Genomic DNA, 16,452 nt, shown 5'->3' with positions numbered 1-16,452 from the left:
TACTAAGAATTTAAATTGGGCTCATACCTTCTTTCGAAAATCGGCCATGCAAGGGAACCGGAGTAGATTAACCACCTGTTGGAAAGGGCAAATATATGTTGCTAACAAGGAAATGGATCGTTTAATGGATTCATCGGTCTCGTCATTACAGGCAGACGTCATCATCGTGAAATCATTTTGATTTTGTCATCAACAATCTGAAATTTTGAATTTTTAGACAGTTTCTTTTGGCACTTGGACCACAAGGCTTCAACAGATTCATTATCACTTTTGCCGCCAGTTTCTTTTAAATATTCTGCGACAATCTTCTTCTGAAACTTCTTCAAGGGTAGCTCGTTGTCCTTTTGGGCGCGCAAAATTTTCTTTCCAATCGTGCACCATTTCACTTTGATGGATTGTTCGGGAGGATTCAGTTTATCGTCAGCTTGATTAGTTGATCCTTTAACCTGAGACTTGCTTTCTTCAGTTTGTTGCTTCCTTTTCTTCTTGCTTCTATTTTCATTTGGAATATCTCCTTGGGTTCCGTTATCTTCATCTTTGATCGCGTTAGTATTCAGAGCGTTGCTTTTTTTTCGCTCTTTTAAGGCCTTTGAAAGCAAATTCCATAATTTCTCATCTATTGCAAGATTTGTTGGATAAGCAGGAAGGCAGTTCAAAAAATTCTAAATAATTTTTTAATCAAATTACTGTAATGAAGCTTTCTTTATTCACTTATATTAAACTCTCACCATAAATTTCTCCTGGTTAAGTTTATTCGGATGTCTTGGGAACTTTTCTGCGTTGCATATTCGCTCAAGATTACTTGTCAGTTCACTATCTGTGTTTTCCACAATTATATTCTTCAACAAAGCAGCCCAGGCTTCCTTTCTGCTAAATATTTTAGGGACCTTAATCGACTGAATTGACTTTCCACTATTCTTCTTTTCTTGACCTTTTTTCAAGGCTGTTGAAACCATATTCCAAAGTTGATCTGTTATAGTTGGGTTCACAGTGTAACCAGGCATGTTCATCAAAAAAGTCTGAGAGAATCATAATATAAAAATCATAATGCTTTGAATAAATATAAAAATTGCTAAATTGTTTACCATGAAATTTGGTCTATTAAATTTATTCCATTTTGTTTTTTGTGGAACATTGGTAGCATTGCTTACTCTCTGAAGGTTCTGTATTAATTCTTCATTGTTTCCTGCTTCTGGGATCATACTTTGAACCATTTCCTGCCACTGTGCTTTTTCCATTTGTCTGTGTTTTTGTTTTGTGGATTTATTCTGCTTATTAGCTAACTTTTTTGCCATTTTTTGTTCTTCAAAAGAACCCTTTACCATTTTTGATGATTCACTTGTTATTATCTCTTTTTTTATTTTCTTATTCCCACCAACTAACTTGTCATCACTTTTTCTTTTGTTTACATTTCCTACTGCAACTACACTCTTGGTTACTTCAATGTGGTTCTTGTCATTCTTAGCTCTATTTTTACGCTGTTCTTCCAAAGCTTTAGACACGAGTTCCCATGATTGTTCTAAATATATATATATATATATTAAAAAAATTAACTAGGTATTTATAAAAGTTTTGAATTTAATGAAGTATACCATCAATCTTTGGGTTTGCTTGATAACCACTGATATTGTCCAAAAATGTCTGAAAATGTCAATAATTTTGTTACATAAGATTGTGCACAGTGTACAAGTTGCATACCAAGAATTCTGGTTTCGTCATTCTATTCCATTTAATGGGGATTTTTTCAGCTTGGCCAATTCTATGGAGTGAAGTTTTCAATTCCTCGTTACTATCTACAGATTTAACCGCATTTTCAACGATCGACGTCCATGCTCGCCTCTTATTCAAATTAGGTTGGGCTAAATTTTTCTTATTCAATGTATTTTCCATTTCCTTTTTTATTAAAGGCGACTCACACTTATCAAAACTTAAAGAAACCATCGTAGCTTGCTTGTGCCCAAATAATTCACGTGGTTGTGTAGGCTACATATGTTATAACATAGCAGACTACAAATTTGCGTAGTTGCCAGAAAAATCTGAATTAATCCAATGGAATGGAAGTATTTTCTGAATTATTAAATTTTTTCGACATTATTTCTACACCGCGCATTTATTTTGAGTCTTATCAATTATCATTTGCCAAGAGAATTACAATTCATCTCAGCCAGCACCTCACTGTTTATATAAATACCATTTTTAGAATTGCCAATCAACTGTATGTAAAATTCAACTATTTTGAGAAACCCCGTGAGTTTGCTAAAATATTTAAGTAGATAATCGCAAAAATCTATTGGAGTAATAAACAAAAAACACATACAAGTAAATCGGTCGTTTACTAGATAATCCGATCTCATCAGTACAGACGAGAGCATCGTGAGACGTGAGACAAGCATGATATTGTCATACCAAATCATAAAAAAATTCCACTTCAGAGTTCAGACATTATTCATCATTTCTTACGAAATTTTGTGTTGTGTCAATTTTCCATTTTTTCTTCAATTGTAATTTCTTTTTCATCAATTTTCCCATCTGTACTTCCTGTTTTAATTGGTTTAGTGTTTCTCTTGATTTCTTTTTTCCTTTCCACATCTATGGATTTGGAAAACAATTCCCACAGCTGGTCAACAACACTTGGAGTAATTTTATATCGGAGATACTTCAAGAAGCTCTAGAAATCAAAACCAATAAAATTGTTAGTTAGGAAGTCTCCCAAACTAAAAAAGTACTTTTCTTTTACCACAAACTTTGGTTTGTTTAAGTTTAACCACCTCCTAGGAACTTTTTTCGCTCGAGAAATTTTTTCGAGGGCGATTGTCAAATCTTCATCAGAATCACCAACTGATTTGATTAATTTTTCAACCATAGAAACCCATACTTCTTTTCTTTCTTCGGCGCTTTGGTCAGGTTTTGCGTGTGAGTGTTTTCCATGACGAACCATGATGAACTATGTAGAATTCTGAATCAATAGAACATGTACATTCAAAGACTAATTAATATAAAAGCGTAAGAAACATCACATTTGTAATCGAAAATTTTTATCTCCTACCTCTGGACTCTGGTACAACTTGCAAGACTAAACCAAGAACAAGAACCAAACTTGACGTTAAATGCACGTGGTTTCTTTCGCCAAAGAACAGCAGACAACTTTATATCAGAATTTTCTAGTATGCGAAGTTGCCATATTCGAACCACAAATGATTTAGGCCTATCATTTTATTTTTATTTGAAGTGATTCCAAGTGATTAAATAATGATTTAAAAAAACAGTGCAAGTGATCAGAGACAGAGCTATGGTATAACTCATGTAAATGCAATATTGTTAATTAGTTATAAAGAAATTCGGTGCGACCAGAGGGTGCGACTGATTCAGTCATGAGCATGAGACCATAGTCAAAGAAGACAAGTGGTGTAAAAAATAAAGAAGGATAAAGAAGGAATAAAGAAGACAAGAGAAGTGGTCTTTATCTGTGATGAGACGAAGAGAGTAGGATAAATCCTTACATTTATAAATTTCTATTCGTCAATTTTCGATCGTTGAATTAATGGGTCTACGGCCTAGCTGCCCTAATCATTGCAATACAGAAAGTTTATCTTGCTGTATGCTACAATTTTAAGAATTTTTAATGTAACCAACAACCGCAGCGCAAGTATAAAATTCGTTATCTTTTTTTTTTTTTTAAATTTCAGCATCCTTTCGAAATTCAAAAAAATATTTGACGAGGTTGAAAGAAAAACAAGATTAAGATAAGTTTTTGCATCCACCTTGTTTTTTCTACAGGAGATTTTTTTTTTGTTTTTGCCTTTACGGTTTCGGGGAACCAATGAGGTTAATCGATCTCGAAGTATTAGACAAGATAAGAGAATAAGAAAGATTAAAACTTTACCACAAAAAAAAAAAAAAAGATATTTGCTAACAAGTAAATAGATCGTTTAATTGGTAAGTCGATCTCGTCATCACAGGCAACAGCATCATGAGACAAGCTTTATTTTGTCTTTGTGAATCTTAAATTTTGGATTTTTTGAAAGTTTCTTTTGGCACTTAGACCACAAGACCTCAACAGACTCATCAGCACTAAGTGCATCCCCCATTCGGTGTAAATATTCTCCAATGATTTTTTTCTGAAACTTTTTCAACGACAATTCCTTGTCATCCTGGGCGCGCAGAATAGTCTTGCCAATCGTACACCATTTAACTTTAGCGGATTGCTCGGCTTCCCCAACGGAATTAATAGTATCGTTCGCTTGTTTACAAATTTCATCTTCTTGCGATTCCACAGCTTCCTTCTTTCTTTTCTTGTTTCCATTGGCAGGGCTTTCATTTTCAATATCATTCTTCCTTTTGATTCCATTTTCTTCAGTAGAGGTCTTTCCCGTTTCTTCCAATGCTTTCGCTTTGTTGTTGGTATTCGGTGGGACCACTTTGCTTAAACGTAGTTCCTCGAGGGCTTTGGAAATTACATCCCACAATTGTTCTAAATATATTTATAAATTAAATTAGTTTTGCCATGAACAATAATGAATAATTATTCTTTGTTTATACCAATTGTTCTTGGATGTACTCTATTTCCCAAAACATTTTTTAAAAAATTCTGAAAAGGAATAACATTATAGGCCTAAACATGTTGCAATCAGTTTAAAACTCAACATTTGCTTACAATAAACTTGGGCTTTTTCCTTGGGATATTTTCATATTGGCTAATGCGTTGAAGAGCACTGCTCAGTTCATCATTTGTGTTTCCAACAGTCTCAACCAAATTTTGCACCTAGTAAATCATGAATTATAATACATTTTAATATTTACTAAAAAACAGTCAGAATCTACCATTTCCACCCATTCAGTTTGTTTTCTTTCATTTTTGTTCTGATTTGGTTTAGGAACAAAACCTTTGGCTGAATACTTTTCTTCTTCTGACACACACTTGATATGTGATTTATATTCTTCTCCTCTAGAATTTTGAAGCAATTCAAATATTAAAAATGAAATTGTGACACTAATTGTTAACTGTATTTGGTTTTTACTTACATAAAATCTTTAGAACAATCTACACATGACAGATGTTGAGACCTTCTACACTGATATTGATGCTTTTCCACTTGGTTTTTTTTTACAGATGTACCACATCCATTGCAAACGAAAAAAACCATTTCCAATATTGGAGTGGGGTGCCAACTGTCAACTATTACTTCGTGTACTATGATCGCACACGTGTAGGAGGTAGTTGAAACTAAACTAGACACTAGACAGCAGACGCTTTAACAAGCTAGTCTGAGCATAGTTGCCGGATAAAATTTAGGATCTGTAACTTCTATTATAAAACTTTTGTAGCCTTTGCGCAATTTACTTTTTCAGAAGAAGCGTACTCATATGAAAAATCCATCCATTTTTTAATCCTTTAAGACAAATGGGAAATCACAAAAATACACAACATAATAGCATATCAACGACTGGAATTTGATAAGCGAGATTTACGTTCCGCTTCCATTGCCTTCGCTCTTTGCCAAAGAGACACGTCCAGCTCCGTTTTACCGTACGTAAGGGCCAACAACCGAGACAAAACAAGCAACAAGTGGAAATCTTCAGTGGACATAGGATTAGCTTGACCTGGAGCACGACTCTGAATAAAATCTTGTTGAACCGCCTCCTGAATGGCGTCATTAAGTTTGAAAGGCAAAAGTTTGGTTACGGTGAGATAATTTCTCATTTGCATGAGCAGTTCAGCATTAGTTTCCAATTTCTCAATGAGTTCAGCGAACGGACGGCCACGTGACATGTTCAACCTTAGCGGTAGGTTTACATCTGTGGCAACAATAGAGCGACGTTCGGATAGTATCAGGACGGGGATATCGGTGTGAAATTCCACTTGATGATAATTGAAATCATATTCGATTTTCTGCCATGAAGATATGTTTCCAATCGCAGTTACATTACGCACTCCATCTGCTATCAGTTGACCTGAAGAAAATACAGATAAATCCGAGAATTAATTAAAGCTAATAATAATTTGTTTTCAAACTAGGACTACCTTCTGTCATTGCTGTCTCATCGAGAACTAAGTGCGTTTGTGAACTCAGTTGAAGACAACCGGCAATCAGTCGATTTTCCTGGTAATCTTTCTTAGGGATCATACGCAGAGTATTCAGATTTTCAAGAGACATGGACAAATAATGCGCTTTGGTAACTAAGCGTTCTAACAAACTGAACAAAAAACGAGGAAAGCTTTCTTGTAAAACCGCATTGTCTATGGGGACGTTTGTTAAATTCAATGACAATTTGCCAAGCGCTAACGAATCTTTCCGGTTGTACCTGTTACAAGAACTAAATTAATCTTTCGGTCTAGTAATGGTATGTTGAATAAATGTAAGATCTTTGGATTGTTTGTCCAAGCATACAGAGGCAAATTATTCTTTCGTTTGACCTCCACCTGATTAGACAAGTTTTAGTCTAGGCTATAGTATTGCAAATGAACGGCATAGTCAGTCGGTAGCTGCAATACTGAGCCAGAATAATAAATATCTAAGAAAACAAGGGTCAACTTACACGCGTGACATCAAATGACACAGCAAATAATCAGCAGCGAGACTGTCCCCCAAGAAGAACTCAGTGAACAAACCATGCAATTCATTTCGAATGGTAGCGGACAACTCGACCACAGCCGCTGATTCTGGGAAAATATTAATGATTTATTTAAAGAAAAAAAAAATAGTTTCATAATGATTGCAAACCTTCATTCCATTTCTGGCCGCTGTATGAGATGATGTATGGGTTATTATGTTGCCATTTTTGAGAAGCAATGCAGTGAATTCGTGGGACAATCGACGAAGGAGGCTGGAAATCTTCGCGTTCTTCATCATCAGAGACGCCTGGGGTATTAAAGGAAAGGACACCTACCACTTCTAGAACATCGTTTAGTGGCACCTCATCTTCGCTGTATATTTTAACTATACAGCCTACAGATTCGGATGACGGAAGAGGAAAATTTAGAATTTTGTCCAAATTTCCATTAGTAACACTCATTGATGGGTTGGCGTTTGTTAAAGGACAAGGCCGCTTATTGGATTCACCTAGATCCATCATCTCATTGTCATCTTCTTCTTCCAAGGGCCGCTTTTTCCCAATCGATACAGGTCTAGAAGGCTGCAGGCCAGATAAACTATTTTTCTCTCTGAAGATGTATAACATTTAGTTAAGGAAAAAAGGGGAAATATTTTCAATAGACCAAGACAGCAAAAACTGGTATAGCAAAAAGGATATTTGTTTGACCCAAGGAGTTTCACCAGGTATTGGTACACAGTAATAGCAAGATCTGCTTTCTGTGGTGTTCCAGTTGACAACTTCTTCATCAAGCTAATAACATTAATTAAAGTAATCAGAAACTGCAAACTGTCACAACTTTGAATATTTCTTACCCCAAGACAAAGTTCATCCTTGAATTTTCCAGTAACATTTTTCTGTCTTCCTGAAGTTGTGTTCTTTACAAGAGCACCAGAGCCATACATCTCAGGACCAAGTTGATCTTGAAACATGCCACGAAATCTGACCAACTGTCCATGTCTGAGATCTTTAATTAAAACTTCATTCAGCGATGGAATAGAAGTCCAAGTTTCTGTGTTGGTCAATCTTGATGTGAAGTAGTCATCTACTTCTTTTTCCCAAGGTGAACTGCCACTATGTTTCTCTGTTGATAAAACATCTTAATATTCAATAACCATATTATTATGGTATAATTTAACAAAAAAAAACTTACCATAGATTTTCTGAATGATCTCTTGAGGTTTTTCAATCCAATTATCCAAAGAAGGCATGACGATTTCTAAAAGCAACGACTTCTGAAAATATATGAAAATAAACGATCTAGCTAAGTAGCTATCAAGACCAAGTGTTTCCCGCCTAGCTCTTTTATGTCGAATTTTTTTTCTCTCGTGTTCTGCTGCTTACGTTAAATCAAGTTCTTCGCAAGAAATTACCGCCACCTGGAGCCTATTAAAACTTGGTATTTTCAGAGCCATTTTAAAATATAATACAAAATTTCGATAAGTAGTTTACATCATCTCTATTCATTTTTAGAAAATAATCAAATTTTCGGCCAAATGTTTTATCTTTCAGAAACAAAAATTTCCGGTTTTCACACATATATCTGTGAAAACTGAAAACCGGAAATGTTTGTAGGTGGCACTGATCTCGCAATGTAATTTGTCATCAATGTTTACGAGAACTGTTGTTGAGGTGGCAGACGCAGGATCGTAGACTGACAGTTGATCCACGTAAAGATTTTTTGACAGCCGGCAATAACGATAAACAATGAGTTTTAAGCCTACGACATTAGGGCTAGCCCTCATTTTCCTCCTTTTAACTATTGCTAGTGTTTCGGAGGGTCAAAAGAAGAAGCAAGATGTAAGTTGGATCGTGTAAACCAATTGGTTTAAAATACAATAGTATAATGCTCGCTTCTTTCGTGTTGGCTTTCAGGCATCGGGTTTGAACGACCGTTACCAACAAATAATGGATATGAGTTCGAAACGAACCGTAATTAAATTGAATGCAAACAGATATCGTGAGCTAGTCAGAACATCACCAAGAAATTATTCTGTTGCAGTGATGTTTACAGCTTTGTCACCAAAACGCCAATGTGCTATCTGCAAGTATGTAAAATGATAACCATTTCTTCCCAAATGAAATTAAAACAAATTTGTAATAATTTTTTTCAGACATGCGTTAGATGAGTACACCATAGTGGCAAATTCATTCCGTTACCAGCAAATGTTCACTAATCAACTCTTCTTTGCCTTGGTTGACTTTGATGAAGCTCAAGATGTTTTTCAACAAGTTAGTTAGTTTTTTATTTCCAGAATTGTGATCTGAAGGATATTTGACCTGATATTCTATTTGACTAATGAAATATAAATGTATTTTTAGCTTAAGTTAAACACTGCTCCTGTAATCATGCATTTCCCAGCCAAAGGGAAGCCCAAGAAGACAGATACTATGGATATCCAAAGAGTAGGCTTTGCTGCTGAAGCAGTGGCTCGTTGGGTTGGAGAACAAACAGAAATCCAAGTAAAATTTAAAAAGATTTTGATTCCTGTAGCTGGTTTTAATCACATATACTTGCATCAATTCATAGATCCGTGTCCTTAGACCACCAAACTATTCCGCTACTATTGCTCTTGTCGCACTTTTTGCAGTCATTGGAGGATTACTGTACCTTAGGCGGAATAACTTGGAATTCTTGTACAACAAAACCATGTGGGCTGTCATGTCGCTGGTAACACTCGTACAACTGCAATATTTCTTGGCTGTTAATTTAATGAATATGTATATTGCTTTGCAGTTTTTTGTTTTTACCATGACATCTGGACAAATGTGGAATCACATCCGTGGTCCGCCTTTCGTCCACCGTACCAATGCTGGCAATATCGCATATGTCCACGGATCTTCACAAGGACAATTCGTTTTGGAAACATATATCGTGATGGGAATAAGTATATTCTTTTAAATTGTTACCGTTTCTCTCCTCTTTGCCGACTTTTTCTGTTTTCTTTTTGTTTGTATTAATCTAGCTGCCGTAACCGTGCTAGGCATGATTCTTATAATTGAAGCAGCCTCAGGAAAGGGTGACATTCGCAAGAGAAGGATTATGTCCATTGTCGGTCTGGGCCTTATGGCATTCTTCTTCAGCTTGATTCTCTCTGTTTTCCGTTCCAAAGCCGGTGGCTACCCCTATAGGTAACGAACACATTACATAGATGGCGTTTATTTTCACAATTAATTTTCTATTTGCAGTTTCCTACTGAAGTGATCTTACACAACATCTTGATGTCGCTGGTTATAGAAAACGGGGAAAACACAGATTTATTAATTACATTTTTCGTGTGGAGATTGTCTTTGTCATTTCCCTGATTACACAACTAAAGTCTGGCTTTGTGTTGAAATTCAAACTTATCGACTGTAATCTGCTTAAGTATTTCAGCTCCTTATTCAATGGAAATCCGTATGTTGATCAATTGATCAACGGATTTTTCAAGTCTAATTCGAAGTGGTAACTAAGCAACTGAAATAACTTTCCCATTACCCAGCCACCGTTGGCCATCGTCAGTGTTTGGAAGATATGCAATCCAGTTAGTCAAGTCGTAATTTGTACCAACTCAAAGTTGTGAATTTTCATGCTTAAGTTTCGAAATTGAGTCTTCCATTTGTATAAAGTCTTGTCACTCAATAAGACATTCATAACTCTCTTCGTTAGTGAGGTTCTGGTGCTTCGAGGAACAAAAAGCCGCATCCTATTTCAGTTAACTTTTTATTTTTTAACAAGCGATCCACGACTCAGGTAGACCGAAATCACGGAGCGGCTTTCCAGATCTAAATCCGGAAAAGGCCTTAAAAATCTAAAAAAAAAAATGCAGCCATGTTCGTCACGCCGGATTTACCTGCGTTTGCAAAAAGACGAAATTCACAACCGTTTAGGAGTTATTTGACTGTAAAGTTTGGGTTTTTTTTTAAAATTTTGTCAGAAAGTGAGGGTACTTTTACATCGCTTTTCTGAAAAGCGGGGGAGTTGGGCGGGAATAATGTCAAAAATGATTGTGTAACTTATCAAAAAAGAAAGATACAATAAATTAAGTTGATACATTCTAATAAATAACAATTAGTTTTTTATAATGTTAAATTTCAGTGAAAAACCTTGCTTCCCGGATACCTTGGCCCGTGTTTATCCCTTTCTTCCCCCCATTACCACCCACGTTGGGTTGTAGCCTACTCATAAACGCCTGATATTAACTAGATTAAATATGACGGGAAAAATCTGAAAATGAAGACTGTTGTTAAGCTTGTGAAGTTCTTCATTTCAGACTTTTCCGCGTCTTCCTACCTCAATCCGTTCTCTAGTTATCTCTCTTCAATGTACCCTAATTTAGTAATTGCATGCTTACTAAAATGGCTACGGCAAAAAAAAAAAAAAAAAAAAAAAAAAAAAAATCGTCACAAACCGACGAAAATTGGATTTTCGGGAAGGCCGAGATAAAACGCCTTTCCCCGTAAGGTTCTCTCGCGTGCGCTCGCGTGTTCCCAAACTTTAGGTAAGTACTGTATAAAGAGTTAATAGTGTAATTTAATTGTAGAATAAGGTATTCAACACCGATTCAGAATGAAAAATACCTTTATAAGTGATAGGAAAGGTAAGAGCACGATTTTAAAATTCTTAGGGTAAAGTTTTGAGCATTGAGCAGTATTTTTGGTTTTTTCTTCAACGCTGATGCAACCTAATATAACTTATAAAGAGTTATCTTGTTGTTTTATTGTAGAAGAAGATATTCCACACCGATTCAGAATGATATAATTATCTTTATAAAAGATAGGTAAGGTATCCATTTATCCAACACGATTTAAAAAATTTTTAGGGTAAACTTTTGAGAAGTATTTTTTGTTTTACTTCAACGCCAATGCCCCCTATGACTTATAAAGTGTTATCTTGTTAATTTATTATAGAGGAGGGTATTCCACGCCGATTCAGAACGATAATTACCTTTATAAAAGATAGGCAAGGTATCAAGCACGATTTTAAAAATTATTGGTAAACTTTTGAGCAGTATTTTTGGTTTTACTTCAACGCCAACTAAACCTATGATTTATAAAGAGTTATCTTTTGGTTTTATTGTAGATTGGGGTATTCCACATCAATTTAGAATGATATTTACCTTTATAAAAGACAGGAAATGTATCCAGCAAGATTATAAAAGTTTTTACTGTCAACTTTTCAGAAGTATTTTTTGTTTTTCTTTAACGCCAATTCCAACTATGACTTATAAAGAGTTATCTTTTTTTTGTAGATTAGGGTATTCCACATCGATTTAGCATCATAACTTTTACCTTAGCAAGCATTTAACCAATCATAGCATTTAACTTTAACAAGCGATCCACGACTCAAGTAGACCGAAATCCCGGAGCGGCTTTCCAGATCTAAATCCGGAAAAGGCCTTAAAATATAATAAAATATAATTATGTTCGTCTCTGCAAGCCGGATTTACTTGCGCTTGCAGAAAGACGAAATTCCCACCCGTTTCCGAGATATTAAGCGTTAAAGTTTGGGTTTTTTGAATTTTGTTAGAAATGGGGGGGGGGTGCTTTGACATCGCTTAACTGAAAAGCGAAGGAGCTATAGAAAAAACTAATTGTATGAAAAGGTTTATTGCTATCTCAACTACCAAAATCCAAAAAGAATTTCTTTCCGGATTTTATTGGTTGAGATATGGCAAATTTACTGAGAGGCTCATTTTTCCCTTTTCCCTCTCTGCCTGGGAGCCATTTTTTTGTACTCTCCGCCGCGCCCCTTGCGGAAGCAAGCCGAAGGTCATCTGTTGGCCTTAATTTTAGACCAATAGAAGTCATATCGGCCTTAATATTTAGTGGAACCAAGCTGGCTTCCACTTCTTCAACTTTGGTATCTACATTGGCAAAGGTAGTGAGAACAACTCTGATTTTTTTCAGATTTTTTTTTTTCATTTTCTGAAGTACTTTTGACCCGTTCTAAAAGTCTTTGGAAAGCCGAGAGGACCTTATGCAAATTAGACCACTTTGGTCTTTTTTTGCAGATGAACAGCTAGGTCTAGGGAAACGCGACTTTTTTTTACAAAATAAACCTGCGTTAGCTTTTATATCGGGTCTGATTTTAAATTTTTTTCATTCATATTATTTAAGTTGAATTTTAAGTTGAAAAACGAAAAAGTAGAATTCCCCTTTTTTCCGCACCCATCCCTTTGTTTTCTCTCAAGCCAACAAGAAAAAACGAAAGGATGGGTGCGGATTGTAGGAATATAATATATTAGCAATATTTTAGAAATATACTCTGCTAGCTGGGCAGGCTCAGGCTCAGGCTCAGGCTCAGGCTCAGGCTCAGGCTCAGGCTCAGGCTCAGGCTCAGGCTCAGGCTCAGGCTCAGGCTCAGGCTCAGGCTCAGGCTCAGGCTCAGGCTCAGGCTCAGGCTCAGGCTCAGGCTCAGGCTCAGGCTCAGGCTCAGGCTCAGGCTCAGGCTCAGGCTAAGGCTCAGGCTCAGGCTCAGGCTCAGGCTTAGGCTCAGGATCAGGCTCAAGCTGAGGCTCAGGCTGAGGATCAGGCTCAGTCTTAGCTCAGGCCAGCTATGCTAAGCTAAGTTGTTCATTTTTCTAAAACTTTTTCTTCATCAATTGCTGTATGAATTTATTGATTCAATAGACTTGAAATGGTGAATTGGACATCTATTTTCATATCCTGTAATAAAGAAATGGTTCTAACAAGTGAAACAAATATTTTAGCAGGCTCAGCCTGAGCCTGAGCCTGAGCCTGAGCCTGAGCCATACTTGTGCCTGAGCCTGATGTTGCTAAAATATTTGTTTCACTTAAATCGATGTCCATCGTAAATCGATGTGTAATACACCATTTCAAGTCAATTGAATCAATAAATTAATAAATCAATTCATGAAGAAATAGTTGTTGAAAAATGGTTCTTAGAAAATTTCCCAGGAACTTTGAAGTTGCTATAATGATTTTTTCTCTTGTTAAAACAAATTTTTTTATTGCAGAATGTGTAAATCGATGTCTAATACACCAAATCAAGTCAATTGAATCAATAAATTCATCAATCAATTCATGAAGAAATAGTTTTAGAAAAATGGTTCATAGAAAATTTCCAAGGAAATTTGAAGTTGCTATAATGATTTTTTCTCTTGTTAAAACCAATTTTTTTATTGCAGAATGTATAAATCGATGTCTAATGCACCAAATCAACTCAATTGAATCAATAAATTCATAAATCAATTCATGAAGAAATAGTTTTAGAAAAATGGTTTATAGAAAATTTCCCAGGAATTTTGAAGTTGCTATAATGATTATTTCTCTTGTTAAAACAAATTTTTTTATTGCAGAATGTGTAAATCGATTTCCAATACAGCAAATCAACTCAATTAAATCAATAAATTCGTAAATCAATTCATGCAGAAATAATTTTAGAAAAATGGTTCATAGAAAATTTCCCAGGAAGTTTGAATTTGCTATAATGATTATTTCTCTTGTTAAAACCAATTTTTTTATTGCAGAATGTATAAATCGATGTCTAATGCACCAAATCAACTCAATTGAATCAATAAATTCATAAATCAATTCATGAAGAATTAGTTTTAGAAAAATGGTTCATAGAAAATTTCCCAGGAATTTTGAAGTTGCTAAAATGATTATTTCTCTTGTTAAAACAATTTTTTTTATTGCAGAATGTGTAAATCGATGTCCAATACAGCAAATCAACTCAATTAAATCAATAAATTCGTAAATCAATTCATGAAGAAATAATTTTAGAAAAATGGTTCATAGAAAATTTCCCAGGAAGTTTGAATTTGCTATAATGATTATTTCTCTTGTTAAAACCAATTTTTTTATTGCAAAATGTATAAATCGATGTCTAATGCACCAAATCAACTCAATTGAATCAATAAATTCATAAATCAATTCATGAAGAATTAGTTTTAGAAAAATGGTTCATAGAAAATTTCCCAGGAATTTTGAAGTTGCTAAAATGATTATTTCTCTTGTTAAAACAATTTTTTTTATTGCAGAATGTGTAAATCGATGTCCAATACAGCAAATCAACTCAATTAAATCAATAAATTCGTAAATCAATTCATGAAGAAATAATTTTAGAAAAATGGTTCATAGAAAATTTCCCAGGAAGTTTGAATTTGCTATAATGATTATTTCTCTTGTTAAAACAAATTTTTTTATTGCAGAATGTATAAATCGATGTCTAATGCACCAAATCAACTCAATTGAATCAATAAATTCATAAATCAATTCATGAAGAAATAGTTTTAGAAAAATGGTTCATAGAAAATTTCCCAGGAATTTTGAAGTTGCTAAAATGATTATTTCTCTTGTTAAAACAAATTTTTTTATTGCAGAATGTGTAAATCGATGTCCAATACAGCAAATCATGTCAATTAAATCAATAAATTCGTAAATCAATTCACGAAGAAATAATTTTAGAAAAATGGTTCATAGAAAATTTCCCAGGAAGTTTGAATTTGCTATAATGATTATTTCTCTTGTTAAAACCAATTTTTTTATTGCAGAATGTATAAATCGATGTCTAATGCACCAAATCAACTCAATTGAATCAATAAATTCATAAATCAATTCATGAAGAAATAGTTTTAGAAAAATGGTTCATAGAAAATTTCCCAGGAATTTTGAAGTTGCTAAAATGATTATTTCTCTTGTTAAAACAAATTTTTTTATTGCAGAATGTGTAAATCGATGTCCAATACAGCAAATCATGTCAATTAAATCAATAAATTCGTAAATCAATTCATGAAGAAATAATTTTAGAAAAATGGTTCATAGAAAATTTCCCAGGAAGTTTGAATTTGCTAAAATGATTATTTCTCTTGTTAAAACAAATTTTTTTATTGCAGAATGTGTAAATCGATGTCCAATACAGCAAATCATGTCAATTAAATCAATAAATTCGTAAATCAATTCATGAAGAAATAATTTTAGAAAAATGGTTCATAGAAAATTTCCCAGGAAGTTTGAATTTGCTATAATGATTATTTCTCTTGTTAAAACCAATTTTTTTATTGCAGAATGTATAAATCGATGTCTAATGCACCAAATCAACTCAATTGAATCAATAAATTCATAAATCAATTCATGAAGAAATAGTTTTAGAAAAATGGTTCATAGAAAATTTCCCAGGAATTTTGAAGTTGCTAAAATGATTATTTCTCTTGTTAAAACAAATTTTTTTATTGCAGAATGTGTAAATCGATGTCCAATACAGCAAATCATGTCAATTAAATCAATAAATTCGTAAATAAATTCATGAAGAAATAATTTTAGAAAAATGGTTCATAGAAAATTTCCCAGGAAGTTTGAATTTGCTATAATGTATATGTATGTATGTATGTATATTAACATTTATATACCGCACTTTCTCATATAATAACAATACGTTCAAATGACGGTTTAAAAGTGAGCTGTGCTTTAGTGACGGGCAGTTAAAAAGGGGTATGACGAGGTAAAAAAGTGTGTCTTAAGGAGTTTCTTGAAATCTTGGCGACTAGAAGTTGACCGGATAGCTGGTGGAAGTTCGTTCCAGTAGTGCGGTGCATAAGAGATAAACGACCGCTTTTGGTAGGCTGGCTTTGGTGGAGCGTTCTTCTTCCCCCGAGTTCTAGTGGAGGCCACCACACGAAGACTCCTCGCCTCCGCGCGTAAACCTGCACGGCCGGGTACGTGGAGAGCAACGCATTCTTGTAGGTAGACTGGTGCAGTTCCTTGCAGACAGTCGAAGACAAGAAGTAGGACCTTAAAGAGAATCCTGTAGTGGATAGGGAGCCAGTGCAGTCGAAATCTTGACTCTTCGGTGGAAAAAACGCCTCGGTGAATTAGGCGGGCGGCTGAGTCCTGCACCGATTGAAGAGGTCTTAATTT

The 16,452-nt window shown here is 34.7% G+C and overlaps 3 protein-coding genes across 5 annotated transcripts; 1 reads left to right on the top strand and 2 right to left on the bottom strand.

Moving 5' to 3' along the window:
• Positions 1–102: 102 nt before the first annotated feature.
• Positions 103–5,256, bottom strand: LOC124336830 (cell growth-regulating nucleolar protein-like). 3 transcript variants are annotated; one of them, XM_046790647.1, is made up of 7 exons: positions 3,047–3,198; positions 2,738–2,956; positions 1,699–1,983; positions 1,593–1,641; positions 1,086–1,519; positions 729–1,019; positions 103–662 (listed from the first exon to the last, which is right to left on the bottom strand). In XM_046790647.1, exons 2-7 carry the CDS (start codon positions 2,936–2,938, stop codon positions 162–164), a joined length of 1,761 nt encoding a protein of 586 aa, XP_046646603.1. In that variant the 5' UTR covers positions 2,939–2,956; positions 3,047–3,198; the 3' UTR covers positions 103–161. The 3 variants fall into 3 exon arrangements, 1 of the variants encoding a protein (XP_046646603.1); XR_006917185.1 differs by lacking the exons at positions 103–662; positions 729–1,019; positions 1,086–1,519; positions 1,593–1,641; positions 1,699–1,983 and adding exons at positions 2,315–2,668; positions 4,540–4,588; positions 4,655–4,762; positions 4,822–4,945; positions 5,023–5,256 and having other exon boundaries at positions 2,738–2,986; positions 3,047–4,471; XR_006917184.1 differs by lacking the exons at positions 103–662; positions 729–1,019; positions 1,086–1,519; positions 1,593–1,641; positions 1,699–1,983 and adding exons at positions 2,315–2,668; positions 4,540–4,588; positions 4,655–4,762; positions 4,822–4,945; positions 5,023–5,256 and having other exon boundaries at positions 3,047–4,471.
• Positions 5,257–5,365: 109 nt separating this feature from the next.
• LOC124336828 (mini-chromosome maintenance complex-binding protein-like) lies at positions 5,366–7,939 on the bottom strand. Its single transcript, XM_046790644.1, has 7 exons — positions 7,745–7,939; positions 7,407–7,675; positions 7,252–7,344; positions 6,723–7,170; positions 6,538–6,661; positions 6,023–6,303; positions 5,366–5,952 (listed from the first exon to the last, which is right to left on the bottom strand). Exons 1-7 carry the CDS (start codon positions 7,800–7,802, stop codon positions 5,438–5,440), a joined length of 1,788 nt encoding a protein of 595 aa, XP_046646600.1. The 5' UTR covers positions 7,803–7,939; the 3' UTR covers positions 5,366–5,437.
• A 272-nt stretch (positions 7,940–8,211) lies between these two features.
• Positions 8,212–9,915, top strand: LOC124336829 (tumor suppressor candidate 3-like). The gene is made up of 8 exons (XM_046790645.1): positions 8,212–8,391; positions 8,467–8,639; positions 8,706–8,823; positions 8,914–9,054; positions 9,122–9,262; positions 9,329–9,479; positions 9,558–9,723; positions 9,781–9,915. The coding sequence occupies exons 1-8, from the start codon at positions 8,299–8,301 to the stop codon at positions 9,794–9,796; spliced, it is 999 nt and encodes a 332-aa protein (XP_046646601.1). The 5' UTR covers positions 8,212–8,298; the 3' UTR covers positions 9,797–9,915.
• Positions 9,916–16,452: the final 6,537 nt, after the last annotated feature.

Source organism: Daphnia pulicaria, chromosome 4, assembly GCF_021234035.1.
Source record: "Daphnia pulicaria isolate SC F1-1A chromosome 4, SC_F0-13Bv2, whole genome shotgun sequence".
In the NCBI taxonomy this organism is placed as follows: domain Eukaryota; kingdom Metazoa; phylum Arthropoda; class Branchiopoda; order Diplostraca; family Daphniidae; genus Daphnia; species Daphnia pulicaria.
The sequence above is the reverse complement of the archived record's forward strand: the minus strand, read 5'-3'. Positions and strand labels throughout refer to the sequence as shown.